The sequence below is a fragment of the Podarcis tiliguerta genome, assembly GCF_965153285.1.
Source record: "Podarcis tiliguerta genome assembly, chromosome: 14".
Taxonomy (NCBI): Eukaryota; Metazoa; Chordata; class Lepidosauria; order Squamata; family Lacertidae; genus Podarcis; species Podarcis tiliguerta.
Window position 1 is genome coordinate 45,455,622 of NC_139547.1, and position 17,009 is coordinate 45,472,630.

The window sequence follows — 17,009 nt, forward strand, 5'->3', positions numbered from 1 at the left end:
TCCCCCACAACAAACACTCTGTGAGGTGAGTGGGGCTGAGAGACTTCAGAGAAGTGTGACTGGCCCAAGGTCACCCAGCAGCTGCATGTTGGAGGAACTCCAGGCTGGCTTTCTCTGGAAGCCGCTGTCAAAGGTCGCAGAGAAATGTTCTCCTGAATTGCAGCTTCCCAGTTTGAGTGTGGATTGAATCAGCCCTCCAGCCTTTACCAACAGACAGGTGACTCTCAAAGGACTGGGGTGCAGGCAGGGGCCCCCAAACACCAGAGAATTTGTTTCGATCAGAGTCAGGGTGGATTTGATTTAAATCAAATCAATTTAAATCACGATTTAAATCACTAGTCAGTCAAGCTTGATTTAAATCACTAGAAAGACTTGTTCTTGCTGGTGTAATCTTAATATTTACAACCAGATGAAGGGTTCGTTTTCGGAATAATAAATTTTCAGAGTGGTTTTTACAGTTATATCAAAAATTACACAATCTCCTTTCCCTTCCTCCCCCACAACAAACACTCTGTGAGGTGAGTGGGGCTGAGAGACTTCAGAGAAGTGTGACTGGCCCAAGGTCACCCAGCAGCTGCATGTGGAGGAGTGGAGACACAAACCCGGTTCCCCAGATTAGGAGACTGCCGCTCTTAACCACTACACCACACTGGCTCCGAGAGAGAGAGACGAGGATGATTTTAATACACACATTGTACCCCTTCATCGCATGCTCCGCAGAACATCCAGCTCAGTGGCAACCAGCGGAGTCACATTTGAAAATCTGAAACTCTGTATTCTTGGGGAGGGAAGCTCCTCTTTATGAGGGGGTTATGTTTATATTTCCTTTTTTGAACCTCCCCCCTTTTTAAAATCAACACCATGGTGTTCTCATTGTTCCTAGCCCTCTCTGGGACCTTAGGGTGAAGGACAGCCAATAAATAAATGAATAATCACAATGCTTTTTGGTTAATGTGCTGAGGAATATCTCTGTGCGGTGTCTCTTGAAAAAGAGGAGCATTCTCTGGATTATTCTTCAAATAAGAAATATAAGAAGGTATCTGAAGAAGTGTGCGTGCACACGAAAGCTCATACCAATAACAAACTTAGTTGGTCTCTAAGGTGCTACTGGAAGGAATTTTTTTATTTTGTTTCAACTACGGCAGACCAACACGGCTACCTACCTGTAATCAGAAATCAATGACCCTGTGGGACCCATGTCTATCATTTCCAAGGGGGCTACTCTGAGTAGGTCTGGTGTTGGCTGCAACCTAATAAAGATTTTTATAAGAACTTAATGGACTGGTGTGTTTTTTTAAAGCCCTTTAAAATTAGAGGCACCTGTCAGCAGTATACAGCCCCCAAATCTGCCCTTTCGCAAAGCTGCTCTTAATCTGATGACAGTTAACTCCCCTACCTCACCCACCCTACCTCCCACAAATTCAGGCAAATCCTCCCACTCTTGTCCTTCCTCCCAGCACAACACCTTCCTTCCATCTCTCCTCTTCTCCCATCAGCCTTCATGAGCGTAGCCAGGATTTTATTTGGGGGGGGAGGCCTGGGGGGGCAGAACCTCAGCTCGCTATCTATTTTTATTGATTTAGGGAGGGCACCTGCCCCTCCCTGCAACCCAGCTTGGCTACGTCCATCAGCCTGCCCAACCTGCCTTCTTCTCCTGCATCTCCCTGCATCACTGCACTCCCGTCTCCATAGCAACCGGCCAGGAAGGAGAAGGTGGCTTGAGCATCACATCACATCCGCAGAGCCACAGAGAAGAGGAAGGGAGGGAAGGAGCCCAAGCTGCGATGATGAAGCAGGTGAGGGGAAGGAGAAATGCCGCAAGCTGCAGGGCGCGTGGGCAGGAGAGTATCAAATGGGAAGGGGGGTATTATGGGTTGTTGTCAATGGGCCTACAGGGTGCATAGGTGTGACAGTGAAGCTGTGGGGCCTCAGTCAGTGTGGAAATGTTTGGTGTGAGCTGGCAAGGCTTTTGGTGTGATAAGGAAGGCAGCCTCATTTGGGAATAAGGCTGTGTAAATGACATACATTTGCAGCACACACCCCACCCCAAGAATCCTGGGAACTGTAGTTTGTTCCAGGTGCTGGGATTTGTAACACTGCTAGGGGTAAACCACAACTCCCATGATTCTTTTTTTTGACTGGGTGAGTGTGCTTTAAACAAACCGGTTATAAAAAGTCTAAGTTGCCTTTAAATAGCTCTAATTTCTGACGGGAAGCCCAGCCAAATTCCAATTTGTGTTGCTTTTGCTGTGGAAGGACAATGATTTTTTAAAAAAAACATCTGCACAGCTTTCTTAGTTGTCTCTTTGCAAAACTACTGACATTGTGAAACAGCTGTTGGGCTGCCTCTTTAAATATTTTAACTTTGGTCACCTCCACTTTGCAGAAAGAACTCAAGGGCCTCCTGGAAATTTAGCTTTGCGCAACTGAAGCGTTTTGAAGAGCTCAGTTTCGCTGGCACGGCAAACCCATGCTAAAAAAACCCATAAAACTCCTCAGACTTTTTCAGTTCATAAATCTTCCTGTTAATTGTTTGCTCATCCCACACCACGTCTCAACCCATTTCCTGTCACTATCTTAACCGCAAGAAGTCTGTGTCTAAACAAAGTGGCAGCCATGTTGGAAATTGCTGTTGTGGGGGGAGTGCTTTTGTGCTTGGATCCTGTTCACGGGTTTCCCTTGTGAACACCTGGTCAGCCTCTGTGAGAACAGGATGCTGGACTAGATAGGCCATTGGCTTGGCCCAGCAGGACTTTTCTTAAATTTTCATGGAAACCATAGGAGGGCAGAGTGCTCTTGAGCTCTGTTCCCGCTTGCGCGTTTCCCATAATGCACATCTGGTTGGCTGCTCTGAGAACAGGATATTGGACTTGATGGGTCTTCAGCTTGATCCAGCGAGCTGCTCTTCTATTCTTTTGATTGGTTGAGCTAGGCTAGATGTGGGGAAGGAGTTTATTTAAAAGAATTATACGAGTTGCTAGAAGCCGCAAGAGAGGATAGTACTTTTTGAACTCAAGTCCTGCTTGTGATCTTCCCACTGTTGGCCATTGCATGCCCCCCAACATTTCTCTGATGAAAATAGGGTTGGCCTATTCAATAATAATACTGTAATAATAATACAGCAGAGACATCACCTTACCAACAAAGGTCCGTATAGTTAAAGCCATGGTTTTCCCAGTAGTGATGTATGGAAGTGAGAGCTGGACCATAAAGAAGGCTGATCGCCGAAAAATTGATGCTTTGGAATTATGGTGCTGGAGGAGACTCTTGAGAGTCCCATGGACTGCAAGAAGATCCAACCTACCCATTCTGAAGGAAATCAGCCCTGAGTGCGCACTGGAAGGACAGATCCTGAAGCTGAGGCTCCAATACTTTGGCCACCTCATGAGAAGAGAAGACTCCCTGGAAAAGACCCTGATGTTGGGAAAGATGGAGGGCACAAAGAGAAGGGGATGACAGAGGACGAGATGGTTGGACAGTGTTCTCGAAGCTACCAGCATGAGTTTGACCAAACTGTGGGAGGCGGTGGAAGACAGGAGTGCCTGGCGTGTTCTGGTCCATGGGGTCACAAAGAGTCAGACATGACTAAATGACTAAACCAGGAGGTGATGGGCCCAGTGGCCATGATCTTCCTTTTTTTTGATGTTGAGCTTCTGCTGAACTACAATTCCCATCAGCCCCAGCAAGTGTGACCAATGTCTAAGGATGATGGGAGTTGTGGTTCAGCAATGTCTGGCAGGTCCAGGATTCCTTACCATATGCACTAGACTACAGCAACCGAGCATCATTGTTTGTGACCATTGTTTGGTCCCCTTCAACTTACTGGCTTCCATTTCCTCCTAAAGTCACCCACCACCCAACCATTTTAAGCTTCCCATCTGCTTTGTGCCAAAACACGACGGGAGAATGTTCCAGGGGGTTCACACTGGCTGTGTGCTGCCTTCTTTTAACCTCCCTCCCTTCCCCACATTTGGAAATATAATTCCCCCGTTTGCTGGGAAAGACATTCCTCAGAGATGACATCCCATGCCTGGCTGGACTTTCCCCCTGAACTGGACCTCCTGTGGCCATGCAACTTTCAGATTCATTTCAGCCACTCCCAATGTAGTAAACGCCTTTCCTAATTCCCCAGGAGGTTCAGATTTCCAGCTAGAGGCCAAATGAATTCTTTTGGGTGTGAAGTAATTGGCCTTCCTGGTTCTGCTTGTGGATTCCCAGCTACTGAATTACTGGATGTGCGTGAATGGCGCTTGGATGTACAGTGGTACCTCAGGTTACAGACTCTTCAGGTTACAGACGCTTCAGGTTACAGACTCCGCTAACCCAGAAAGAGTACCTCAGGTTAAGAAGTTTACCTCAGGATGAGAACAGAAATCATGAGGCGGCAGCAGGAGGCCCCATTAGCTAAAATGGTACCTCAGGTTAAGAACAGTTTCAGGTTAAGAACGGACCTCCAGAATGAATTAAGTTCTTAACCTGAGGTACCACTGTGTGTTTTGTGTGTGTGTGTGTGTGTGTTCTTAACCTGAGGTACCACTGTATTTCTTTTTCACACATTGAACCTGCTTGAGTAAATGCTTTCCTGCAGGCAATTTCATAAGGAGAGTCTGCTGGATCAGGCCAATGGCCCACCAAGTCCAGCATCCTATTTTCACAGTGGCCAACCAGAAACCAGCAAGCAGAAGAGGTCCATGAGAGCATTCTCCTTTCATGTGGTTTCCAGTAACTGGTATTCAGAGGCATGGCAGCCACCAGCTACATTGGTACCTCGGGATACAGACGCTTTAGGTTACATACGGTTCAGGTTACAGACTCCGCTAACCCAGAAATAGTACCTTGGGTTAAGAACTTTGCTTCAGAATGAGAACACAAATGACACAGCGGTGGTGCGGCGGCAGCAGGAGGCCCCATTAGCTAAAGTGGTACCTCAGGTTAAGAACAGTCTCAGGTTAAGAATGGACCTCCAGACCGAATTAAGTTCTTAACCTGAGGTACCACTGTATGGAGACAGAGCAAAGCCAATGTGGCTAGTAGCCACCGCTAGCCCTTTCCTCCATGACTTTCTTTAATTCATAGATATTGTTGTTGTTGTTGTTGAGTCGTTTAGTCGTGTCCGACTCTTCGTGACCCCATGGACCAGAGCACGCCAGGCACTCCTGTCTTCCACTGCCGCCCGTAGTTTGGTCAAACTCATGTTCGTAGCTTCGAGAACACTGTCCAACCATCTCGTCCTCCATCGTCCCCTTCTCCTTGTGCCCTCCATCTTTCCCAGCATCAGGGTCTTTTCCAGGGAGTCTTCTCTTCTCATGAGGTGGCCAGATATAGATATAGATATAGATTTTCTGTTTTATACATTTCAATAATTTTACAATCATTTTAACATTTCAAACTTGACTTCCTTCCCCCTCTTTCTGTGGTTCTTTAATTTTTTTAAAAATATTTTCTGCAAATATAAATTAACTCTTAATTTGCTCATTTATTCATCTGCTTTAAATATATACTCTTATAAAACTGCAGCTTATTACAATAATCCTGCCACTGTTCTTATCCGTTTACAGTTTGTTTTGTAAATATTCAACAAACCATTTCCATTCTTTTATAAAAAGTTTGTTATCTTGTTTTCTTATTTTTCCGGTAAGTTTCGCCACTTCTGCGTATTCGCCATAATTTTTTGCATCCGTTCTTTTTTCGCTGGGATTTCTCTTCTTTCCATTTTTGGGCAAGTAACATTCTTGCCACTGTAGTCGCATACGTGAATAAATTTCAATACAGTTTGGGTAGTTCTGTCCCTATAATTCCCTAAAGGAAAGCTTCTGGGTGGTTGTTTTTACAGACATTATTTTAAACATATTTTTCAATTCATTCTATGTCATTTAATTCTTTTTGAAGCCATCTAGATTGGCGGCTATCACTCTCGTCTGGGGGGATGAATCTCATCCTCCTTCCTGATCCGATTGATTCTGTATGGTGGACTTCTGGTCTTTGGGGAAAGAGACTCATTCATGACATCAACTGCAAAGGAAGGAAGGAATTTCCACTACATCCTTCCTTTGATCAGTACTTGTTTAAAAAACGCATGTGTGCTCATGTGTCTTTTCCAGACTTTAGCAGACGACACTGAAGACGTGTCTCTTGACTTCGGAAACGAAGAGGAGTTGGCCTTAAGGAAAGCAAAGATCAGGTAAATGAAGTAAATTAATTTTATTATTTACATACCCTCCAACATTTCTCCGATGAAACTAGGGACGTCCCATTCCACAATGATAATTTTACTATTTATACCCCACACATCTTATTAGGTTGGCTGAGCCACTCTGGGCAGCTTCCAGCATATAGAAAAACATAATAAAACACTAAACATTAAAAAACCCCTTCCTTATACAGTGGATTACATACCTTGGGTTACATACCCTTCAGGTTACATACGCTTCAGGTTACAGACTCCGCTAACCCAGAAATAGTACCTCGGGTTAAGAACTTTGCTTCAGGATGAGAACAGAAATTGTGCTCCGGCGGCGCGGCGGCAGCAGGATGCCCCATTAGCTAAAGTGGTACCTCAGGTTAAGAACAGTTTCAGGTTAAGAACGGACCTCCGGAACGAATTAAGTACTTAACCCGAGGTACCACTGTACAGGATTGCCTTCAGATGGCTCAGGGGTCAGATAACTCAACACCCTCCGACATTTCTCCAATGGAATTAGGGACATCCTAAGGAAAAGCGGAATATTCTGGGATCAAATCAGAAACCGGGACTGCTTCTATAAATCAGGGATGTCCCTGCTCATCCCGTCGCGGGGATTCGAACTGCCGACCTTCCGATCAGCAAGCCCAAGAGGCTCAGTGGTCTAGACCACAGCACCACCCGCGTCCCTAATCCTGTTGCTGTGGCAGCCCTCAAAAGGAGTACAGGGGAGATGCCTGTCTAAAGTCAATGGGCAGGGAGCTCCCACACTTAAGCAATTGCTTTCAAGTGTGGAACTAATAGTGCTGCCAGGATTTTGGTTGTTGCTTTTTTTGCAAAGTTTTTGAGCTTTTTTAGTTTGGCCCAAAGTTGTTGAGCCGTTTTTTGCAAGATCCAAACAGCAGCAACAGCAGCAGCAGCAACAGAAAGAGGTTTTTAGGCTATTTTTAGGGAAATTTGCCAAAATCTACACTTTCTGCTCCCCACCCAGCCTCAGTCCATTTTTTTGAAATCATTTTTATTTGATTTTACAAATACAATTTTATAACAGTCCCAATGCATATCCATATACAGATGTTACTCTGAATCACAATACTTCCCCCCCCATCCCCTTCATGGGTCCTTTTTTCAGCATTTTAAACCGCCTATTATTCCGTAGTCTATATTTTATATCAATCCATATTAGCCATAACATTTGTTACGTTACAAGTGAGGCTTTTGAAGGGTGGTTTAAGAAAATCAGCAGGGATCAGTGGTTTTGCATATGCACTTGACCCTGGGCAGAGGATTGTATGAAACACCTAACCAAAAATATCTGGAGAAAATTTTCTACCCTCAGTGACATCAATATGATTTGATACCTGTTGTCTGGTTTGGACAGAAGCATAATGCTTAATACAGGCGCATAATGCTTAATACAGCTAAATTAACCGGGGGGCTTTCCCAACCTAGACAAGGCCAAGTGGTCACCCTCAAAATTTAAGATTCTATGTTTTTGTGTGGGTTTTTTTTAATGCATGCTTTATTTATTACATAGGCCAAGCCTTTTATTTTCAAGTGCAATTACGGTATTATGTATATTTTCCACTTATACGATTCTGTTTGGCTACAACCAGCATTCGGTTGCCTTGTTAGTGAAATTTGAATCTGGATATGGGAGGCTGTGAAAAGATGCTCTGTCCCCAGGGACACGCCAATTCTCAAGTATCGAAGAGTCACACAACGGCGGAACTGGGGAGACTCTGCACTAAATGAACTATAAGAACTTCAGAAAAGATGCTCCATTTTTGAAACCTCAGCTGCACGTTTCAATGTACATAGAAAGCTGAGAAGTTTGGGACTTTTCTGTTGTGTTGTTGTTAAACCACAGCTGCTAATACGACTCCACGTGCAACTTCATTTTTTACCATATTCCACAAAGGGGAACCCCAGGCTTCTGTTAAAAACAACACCAGACAGAACATACAGATCTATGAGGAAATGAGAGACCCATTGCTTCTGTCTCTTTTCAGCGAAGGGATCTCAAGCGGGGCTGCTGCAAGTTGTCTGCAAGTAGAGTTTTTAAATGTTTCCATGCATCATCATTTTTATTTTTTTGAAATTATATTCCAATTCCTTTTTAAGAACAAACTTGAGCAGCTAGCCCAAAGAGCCCATTAAATGCAATAGATGTGGTTCGAATGACTAAGATGGAACCAATATGTACTGTATTTTTCACTCCATAAGATACACCTGACCATAAGACGCACCTAGTTTTTAGAGGAGGAAAACATGAAAAAAATATTTTGAATCAAATGTTGTACTAAACTATTTAAAGCAGCAAAGTGGGCAACCCCTGTCTGCTTTGCTGCTTTAAAGCAAACCACGGAGGAGGGACGGACGGGTGCCCTGGCTCCCCTTCCCTCCCTCCTCTATGGCTCGCAAAGCGGACAGGAGCTCCTTACACGTAACTCCTCCACGCAGCATTCACTTCATAAGATGCACAGACATTTCCCCTTACAGTGGTGCCCCGCAAGACGAATGCCTCGCAAGACGGAAAACCCGCTAGACGAAAGGGTTTTCCATTTTTCGATGCGCTTCGCAGGACGAATTTCCCTATGGGCTTGCTTCGCAAGACGAAAATGTCTTGCGAGTCTTGAGGGTTTTTTCCGCTCCCCACCCCCTTTTTCTAAACCGCTAAACCGCTAATAGCCTTTTAGCAGCTAATCCGCTAATCCCTTAAGCCTTTAATAGCCGCTAATAGCCGCTAAACCACTAATAGCGCTAATCCGCTAAGCCGCTAATAGGGTTGCTTCGCAAGACGAAAAAACCGCTAGACGAAGAGACTCGCGGAACGAATTAATTTCGTCTTGCGAGGCACCACTGTACTTTTTAGGAGGAAAAAATTGTGTCTTATGGAGTGAAAAATATGGTAATTCACTGGAAAGGTGCATTTAAAAGGTTTTACGCCTGTACTTCCATGCTTTACTTTGCTGCATATTTTGTGATTTTAACTGTCTGCTGGGATTCTCTCACCAGAGAGTACTTGCCCCAAACTTGGGTCTCGACTTCTGGGATGCAACACAAAACAGCTTAGCATATCTTCCGGATCGTTCTCTCCTAGGCACCCTCTGGCCACCTTCTTCCACCTCTTTTTCCGAGTGAGTGCCATCGTGACCTACCTAGTCTGCGACTGGTTCAGCAAAAGTTTCATTGCCTGTTTCGTCCTCATTCTCCTCCTCCTGTCCTTCGACTTCTGGTCTGTGAAGGTAAGGACGCTCTGGGCATCTCACAACTCTTAACATTATGCCACCTTGCGCCATTTTGTCTTTTATCCAATGGCGTGAAACAGTCTGCCATCTCCCCTCTCCTTAGTCTCAGTGTTGCCCTTGTAATGCTCCGCAGGGAGAAGGAGGATAGGGACAAAACCAGGCTCCATTGGCACCGTCAGGCATTGACTCTGGCGCCACCTACTGTTGGTCCTCCTGCCTTCTGCCCTACCAGTCCCAATGGGCACCATCCAACACTGCCTTCATCGTGGCATAAGTACATAAGAAGAGCCCCAAAGCTGGATCAGGCCAGTGGCCCAGCTAGCCTGGCATCCTGATCCAAAAATACAGATCTCTCTATGAAAATGGTGTACCAGTGGTATTTAACTCCTAGTAAGTTAGCAAAAATGCAAGTACAAATACCTGCTGGAAATGTAAAGAAAAAGAAGGTACCTTTTACCATATGTGGTGGCTGTGTAAGGTAATAAAAGCATTCTAGGAAATGATATATAATGAACTGAAAAAAATGTTTAAAATAACATTTATTTTTAAAAAACCAGAAGCTCAGGAACCTAGAAGACAAAACCTTCAGGAAAGAATGGGAAACATTTTTCATTTCTTTAGGAGACCACTATAAGCAGATGAAAACAAATACTGCGGACAATATGGACAGATACAAAATACAGATTATGAAATAATATGCAGTTGAAAAAGTTGACAATAGGACCCGTGGAGGGGATGGGGAGATGTCTGGAGATTCCGGGAAATCTCTAAATATTTGGTATTGTTGCAACTTTACATTTGTGAAATCAAATAAAAATGATTATAAAAAAACCAAAAATACAGACCTCTCTAGCTGGCTGGCTTTCACCCTCTCATTTAGAACGTCACTGGAAGGCTGCTGGTCGGTTTGCGATGGTGGAACCAGATTGATGAGGACGGGAAGAGCCACTGGGTGTACGAAGCGAAAAAGGTATTCCTTTAGATTGTCTTTCTCAGAGCATAGAAGGGCCCTTGCTGGTGGACCATGTGTTGCAGCGGGCAATAGCTCTGTTGGTAGATTCTGAGACACTGAATCTCCCAGGGTTGGGGCTTTGAGCCTCACGTTGGGCCAAAGATTCCTGCATTGCAGAGGGTTGGACCAGATGACCCTCATGGTCCTTTCTAAGTCTATGATTCTATTATTCTAAGTGGTTCCCAAACTTTTTCAGACTCAGCCTCGGTTCCATAAACACATCAGCAGTGCTCCCCATCCCTATTAGAAAGCATAATTCAGAATAGTGGCTCACACAAGCCCCTAAGGAAGTTAATAACACGGTAAAATTCAAAGCAGAAACAATTAAGTACACATTCATTCAAAATCCAATTGAGACCAAATTAATGGACATGATGCAGTGAGACCAGCCTTTCGAAATCTGATGGCCATTTACATCTCCAGCAGCCCCCTGCTGCTCCCTTGCCTCTTCACAAGGTAATCCTAGCTAATCCCAAGCATCCCAGGGCAAGTTACTCCTCACTTTGGGAACCATAGAATTATAGAATCATAGAGTTGGAAGAGACCACAAGGACCATCGAGTCCAACCCCCTGCCAAGCAGGAAACACCATCAGAGCACTCCTGACATATGGTTGTCAAGCCTCTGCTTAAAGACCTCCAAAGAAGGAGACTCCACCACGCTCCTTGGCAGCAAATTCCACTGTCGAACAGCTCTTACTGTCAGGAAGTTCACTGGTCTAAAGCATACAGGGAAAGCGCAGGAAGAGGTACGTAATTTCAAGAATTGGGGGGATGGAGATAAGTTTTTCTCCTCCACAGTATTATTGCTCGGAGTCCTCCCATAGATGGCAGACAGAAGAAAGGACTTCATCAAATAATATGCAATTAAGTTTTTGACTACACCACTGTTGGATGCACGCAAGCCATCCAAAATGGGGGAAACCAAGCAAGACTTGCCTCATTTAGGCCTGCAATTTTTATGCCAACATGTGTATAGCAAGGGTGGTCCACATAATATTAATTTAATTATTTATATGCCACTCGTCTGACTGGACTGGGTTGCCCCAGCCACTCCCAACAAAATATTAACATTTAATATTAAAATATTAAAAACACAGTAAAACATCAACCATTAAAAACTTCCCTGAACAGGGCTGCCATTAGATGTTTTCTAAATGCCAAATCTGCTCAACAACTTTTGGGGTGTCCTGGTTCTTGCTTTTTGAAAAATGGCAACCCTACCCTCTGCCTGCTTACACATTTGGTGACAGACGCCATTTTCCCCAAACCACGCTCATCTGTCCCACACCTGATTCCAGGTGTGGGGGTTCTGGAAATCCATTGCAGTTTTTCATTTAAAATACTGCTTAGTTGTTTCTTTGTTTTGTTTTAAAAAACCCCTAAAGCCATGTGCAAATGAAGGCAATGTTTATCAAACTGTAAAATGAGCATAAAATGCAATTCTGCAGTGACCATTCCATTGACGTGGCCAGTATTTCTTGAGTATACGAAAAAAAAAGGCCTTTTTTAAAATGCATGGGACCAACATATCCACCGACACGGTACCAAATTTTAAGGAAGTTTATTGCCGATAATGAGGAAATGAATCTGTTTTCCTAGAATCAGATTATATATGGCAGAAGTTCCCATTTCTGTTTAATTCTGCGTCATTTTCACAGAGATTTCAGCGGATGCTAACCCAGCCCTCTCTTTCTCCCACTTTCCTCCACCATAGGTCCCGTCAACCGTAGCTGCCCCCACCGAAGTCGAAGCCCGGATATTCTGGCTGGGCCTGATTATCTGCCCGGTCATCTGGACGCTTTTCTTCTTCAGCACCTTGTTTTCCTTGAAGCTGAAATGGCTGGTAAGGGGTTGGACAAAGGTTTGCAAGAGCCCAGGGGGCAGAAGTGGGGCATGGAGGGAGAGGAAGATCTGTTGAAAAGGCAGAAGCCCTTGCACCAATGGGACATCTTTGTTGGATACAAGCCTAGACGGATGTGATAAATAATATTGGCTATAGCTCTTCACACCCAGATCATAGCACAGGGGTCAGCAAACTTTTTCAGCAGGGGGCTGGTCCACTGTCCCGCAGACCTTGTGGGGGGCCAGACTATATTGGAGGGGGACAAATTCCTATGCCCCGCAAATAACCCAGAGATGCATTTTAATTAAAGGACACATTCTACTCAAGTAAAAACACCAGGCAGGCCCCACAAACAACCCAGAGATGCATTTTAAATAAAAGGACACATTCTACTCATGTAAAAACATGCTGATTCCCAGACCTCCCGTGGGCCAGATTGAGAAGGCGATTGGGCCGCATCCGGCCCCCGGGCCTTAGTTTGCCTACCCATGTCACGGCACATGGAAGAACAGTCATAACTCACCCCCAGCTTCTGATGAAAAAACTTGGGGGTCTACATTAAGGGGGGAAAGCAATAGAGTCACAGAGGTCTCTTCAATCTAGGAAGGTTGCCAAGGTTAGGGGTGGAGAAAAAAACTGACTCAGTACACAATTAAAGACAATTTATCAAATTTGCACTGACCTAGAACACAGCTGCCCTTTGAAATTTGCGCCTGTCTGAATTTTGCAATGCATTTGTCCAACTAACATTTACAAGAAGGCATTGATATTAGGGGAAAGCATACATGAAGAGGAAGATATTCATGAATATTATATATATGATTCTGTGAACGGCCCTGAGATCTAATGACGAAGGGCAGTATATAAATCTAATTAATAGTAATATTAATAACAACACAGAGAAAAATGCTTTACGTTAGGGGAAATTGCTTGCAAAAATGGGTGCATTCGTCAAAACTGCATTTGTGTTTGTTAGGAGAAATTCACGACAAAATGCTGCTGGAATTTTCACAAGGATTTCATATGCTTTTGCAAATTTCTGCAAAATGTGGAGAACTGAATTTCATATTGGAAAACGGGAAAACAGAGAGCCGAAATTGACTGATCAATCCTCTCTAGTCAAGATAGATAAGTAACTCCCAACAGAATATCTGAGAAGATAATTTGTTTTTTGCATTTCTAGCCCACCTTTTCCTCCAAGGAGCTCAAAGGGGTGTACCTACTTCTCTGTCTATTATTATTATTATTACTACTACTACTATTATTATTATTATTATTTGTACACTCAGTGGTGCATTCTGTGCACTGCCAACACACTTGCTGGTAAACATCCCAACCTGCTTCTGTTTGCTGTTTGTTGCAGGCTCTCGTGATAGCTGGCATCTGCCTCCAAGCTGCCAACCTCTATGGCTACGTCCACTGCAAATTAGGAGGCTCGCAAACCATCCACAAAGTCACCTCAAGATTCCCAGCGCAACAGATGTTCCAGAGGGTGAGTTAGCGCCGGCTGTTTAGCCAGCCTTGAGTCAAGGTGAGGGACAGCTGCTCCACGTCCAACACCACAAAGGAATGGAAATGCAGATTGTAATTTTGATATGTCAAGGTTAAATAGACGGACAACATTGCTGTGGGTTGGTGGGGTGGAGCTTGCATGATGCCTCGAGTCCCTTCCAATTCTTGGGCTCCTGTACCCAGTGAGGGTTAGCATCTAAGAGAGGAGGTTGCCGATTTGGTCAGACAAGTTTCTTTGCAAGTCAGTGACCTTAGATAGCCGCTTAAGTGTCCTTAAGGGACGCGGGTGGCGCTGTGGTCTAAACCACTGAGCCTCTTGGGCTTGCAGATCAGAAGGTCGGCGGTTTGAATCCCTGCAAAGGGGTCAGCTTCTGTTGCTCGGTCCCAGCTCCTGCCAACCTAGCAGTTCGAAAGCACACCAAAAATGCAAGTAGTTAAATAGATACTGCTCTGGCGGGAAGGTAAACGGCGTTTCCATGCGCTGCTCTGGTTTTGCCAGAAGCGGCTTAGTCATGCTGGCCACATGACCTGGAAAAACTGTCTGCGGACAAATGCCAGTTCCCTCGGCCTTTAAAGCAAGATGAGCGCCGCAACCCCAGAATCGTCTACGACTGGACTTAACTGTCAGGGGTCCTTTACCTTTAAATGTCCTCATCAGCATCCCAAAAGATATGAATAGAATAGAACAGAACAGAACAGAACAGAATAGAATAGAATAGAATAGAATAGAATAGAATAGAATAGAATAGAATAGAATAGAATGTGTAGCATTCCTTCTAAAAAGGCCCAGGACGGAAGAGGGCAGTCTCTCTCTCTCTCCTTTTCTCAATCAATACAGCCTGAACACAAAGGGATATACCATCATACCTTGGATCCCGAACACCGGAAACCCAGAAGTGAGTGTTCCTGTTTGCGAACGTTCTTTGGAACCCGAACGTCTGACGGGCTTCCACGGCTTCCAATTGGCTGCAGGACCTTCTTGCAGCCAATCAGAGGCAGTGCTTTGGTTTCTGAACGTTTCGCAAGTTGAACGGACTTCCGGAACAGATTCCGTTCGACTTCCAAGGTATGACTGTATAGTCAAGACCAACAAGCAAGGCTGGATAGGAGAGGAAAAGCAGTAGCTGCTGCGTTCTTGAGTTTTCGGGGGACTGAGCACGGCTAGTTGATGCAATCTAACAGAGACTTCTGAAGGGGGCTTGGGCTGCTGTGACAAAGACGAAAGACATTTATGTATGTTGCAGGATATGCCAGAGGATTTTCAGAAGACCGTCCTGAAGGGCATGGGGACACGAAACCACTAGAGCAGAAAGAAGTGGGGAAAACTGATTACCGGTAGGAACAATTTGATACCACTGTTCTGGTGCTAAAGGAAGACCATCAGCTTGTTGTTTGAAAAGCCCAGATGCAACACCATCTCCCACCTCCTATCTGTTGCACTCAGTGGCACCAGCCACCCACCAAGTCCCTGTCGCCTCCCCTCTTTTGCAAGCTATTCTCGTCTCTTCCTCTATTAGAGATTCTGGTATTCCCCTCTGTCCAACTCATCCCTAGCACAAAAGTTGGCAACTTTGGTTGCAGAGGAGGAAGTGAAACAAACCGCTTCCACCTATCCGCACAACCAGTCTCGGGAGCCATCAGTCAAGGCTCATCTGCCCCATGGGCTCTGCCAATTCCAAAGGGCGTTGTTGACCCACACTGTCAACAGACCCCCTAAGCAGAGCCAGAGCATCGTATAGGAAAGGGGTCAGCAAACTTTTTCAGCAGGGGGCCGGTCCACTGTTCCTCAGATCTTGGCAAGGGGGTGGATAGACAGACTATATTTTGGAGGGGGGAAATGAACGAATTCCTATGCCCCACAAATAACCCAGAGATGCATTTTAAGTAAAAGGACACATTCTACTCATGTAAAAACACGCTGATTCCCGGACCGTCTGCAGGCCGGATTTAGAAGGCAATTGGGCCAGATCTGGCCCCCGGGCCTTAAGTTTGCCTACCCATGGTATAGATATTCAGTCCAATTCAGATTTCATTTCCTAGTCAGTCACGTTCCTGCTGGCCATTTTATTTCTTCAAAGAACTGGGAGTGTGGGACTCCACTGCTGTTTTTTGAAGGGGCATTGGTCCACAAACAAGTGTATGCACTTTGGCACCACCTTTTTCTTGCGCTTAGGGAGGTAGTTGGGAGAAGAAGAAGAAGAAGAGGAGTTTGGATTTGATATCCCGCCTTTCACTCCCTTTAAGGAGTCTCAAAGCGGCTAACAATCTCCTTTCCCTTCCTCCCCCACAACAAACACTCTGTGAGGTGAGTGGGGCTGAGAGACTTCAAGGAAGTGTGACTAGCCCAAGGTCACCCAGCAGCTGCATGTGGAGGAGCGGGGACGCAAACCCGGTTCCCCAGATTACAAGACTACCGCTCTCAACCACTACACCCCCACTGGGTCTCTAATTAGTTATATAATCGTCAAGGTTTCCTGCCTGGAACCTTGGAGCCTCTGGCAGTTAGAGTAGACAGTACCAAACAAAGTGGCCCAATGGCATCAATCTGTGAGAGGCAACTTTCCTCTTTCCTTGAGCCCTTTCTTCAGAATCCATGAGGACTAGAATATTTAATTCTCGAGGCAGATGTCAGTGGTAGAGTATACGTTGCATAAATCCCTGACATTTCGAGGCTAGGAGAGATGTATCTTCCATCCTGAAGAGCTGCTTCTGGTTCACGCAGACTAAACCAAGTTTGATGGACTGTTGGTCTGACTCTGTACAATTTCCTGTGTTCCTGGGAACTAGCAGTAGACATGGAGGGGGCAGACTTTGCTCATGGGCCTGGGGCTCCCTACTCTTTAATGTGTCAGTGTTCCAGTTCACAGTCAGACTAAGAAACAATGCAGCTAGTCCACAGCACAGAACCCCGCTAAACAAACACTAACGCATTTGCTATTTAAATTATAACTCTTAAATGTATTCTGATCTTCCAGATCCTTCACGGAGAAAGACTGGCAGTCAAGAGAACCTGTGGTCTAAATATGGATCATCCCCAACAACTTTATTCATCGGCAATTACTGAAAACAAAACTAAGGAGGCTGAAGCAGAATGCAGAAATGATTGTGAGAAACTCTCCTTAAAGAGAGAGATGTACGTTTCTAAATAAAAGAACTTCCTACCGAGATATGTGTGTTTTAATTTTAGTTTAGCTTATTTTAAATAGTAG

At 44.9% G+C, this 17,009-nt stretch overlaps 1 protein-coding gene across 1 annotated transcript; it reads left to right on the top strand.

Annotated features, from left to right (window-relative positions):
• Window positions 1-1,441: 1,441 nt before the first annotated feature.
• TVP23A (trans-golgi network vesicle protein 23 homolog A) lies at window positions 1,442-16,965 on the top strand. Its single transcript, XM_083413803.1, has 8 exons — window positions 1,442-1,796; window positions 6,102-6,181; window positions 9,285-9,429; window positions 10,313-10,402; window positions 12,160-12,288; window positions 13,652-13,780; window positions 15,045-15,135; window positions 16,776-16,965. The coding sequence occupies exons 1-7, from the start codon at window positions 1,785-1,787 to the stop codon at window positions 15,102-15,104; spliced, it is 645 nt and encodes a 214-aa protein (XP_083269929.1). The 5' UTR covers window positions 1,442-1,784; the 3' UTR covers window positions 15,105-15,135; window positions 16,776-16,965.
• Window positions 16,966-17,009: the final 44 nt, after the last annotated feature.

What these genes read in the sequence shown, in the direction of transcription:
- TVP23A (XM_083413803.1), top strand. An exon ending in GGGTGTACGAAGCGAAAAAG is followed by an intron (nt 10,403 to 12,159) that starts GTATTCCTTTAG and finishes CCTCCACCATAG; the next exon opens with GTCCCGTCAACCGTAGCTGC. An exon ending in CCTTGAAGCTGAAATGGCTG is followed by an intron (nt 12,289 to 13,651) that starts GTAAGGGGTTGG and finishes TGTTTGTTGCAG; the next exon opens with GCTCTCGTGATAGCTGGCAT.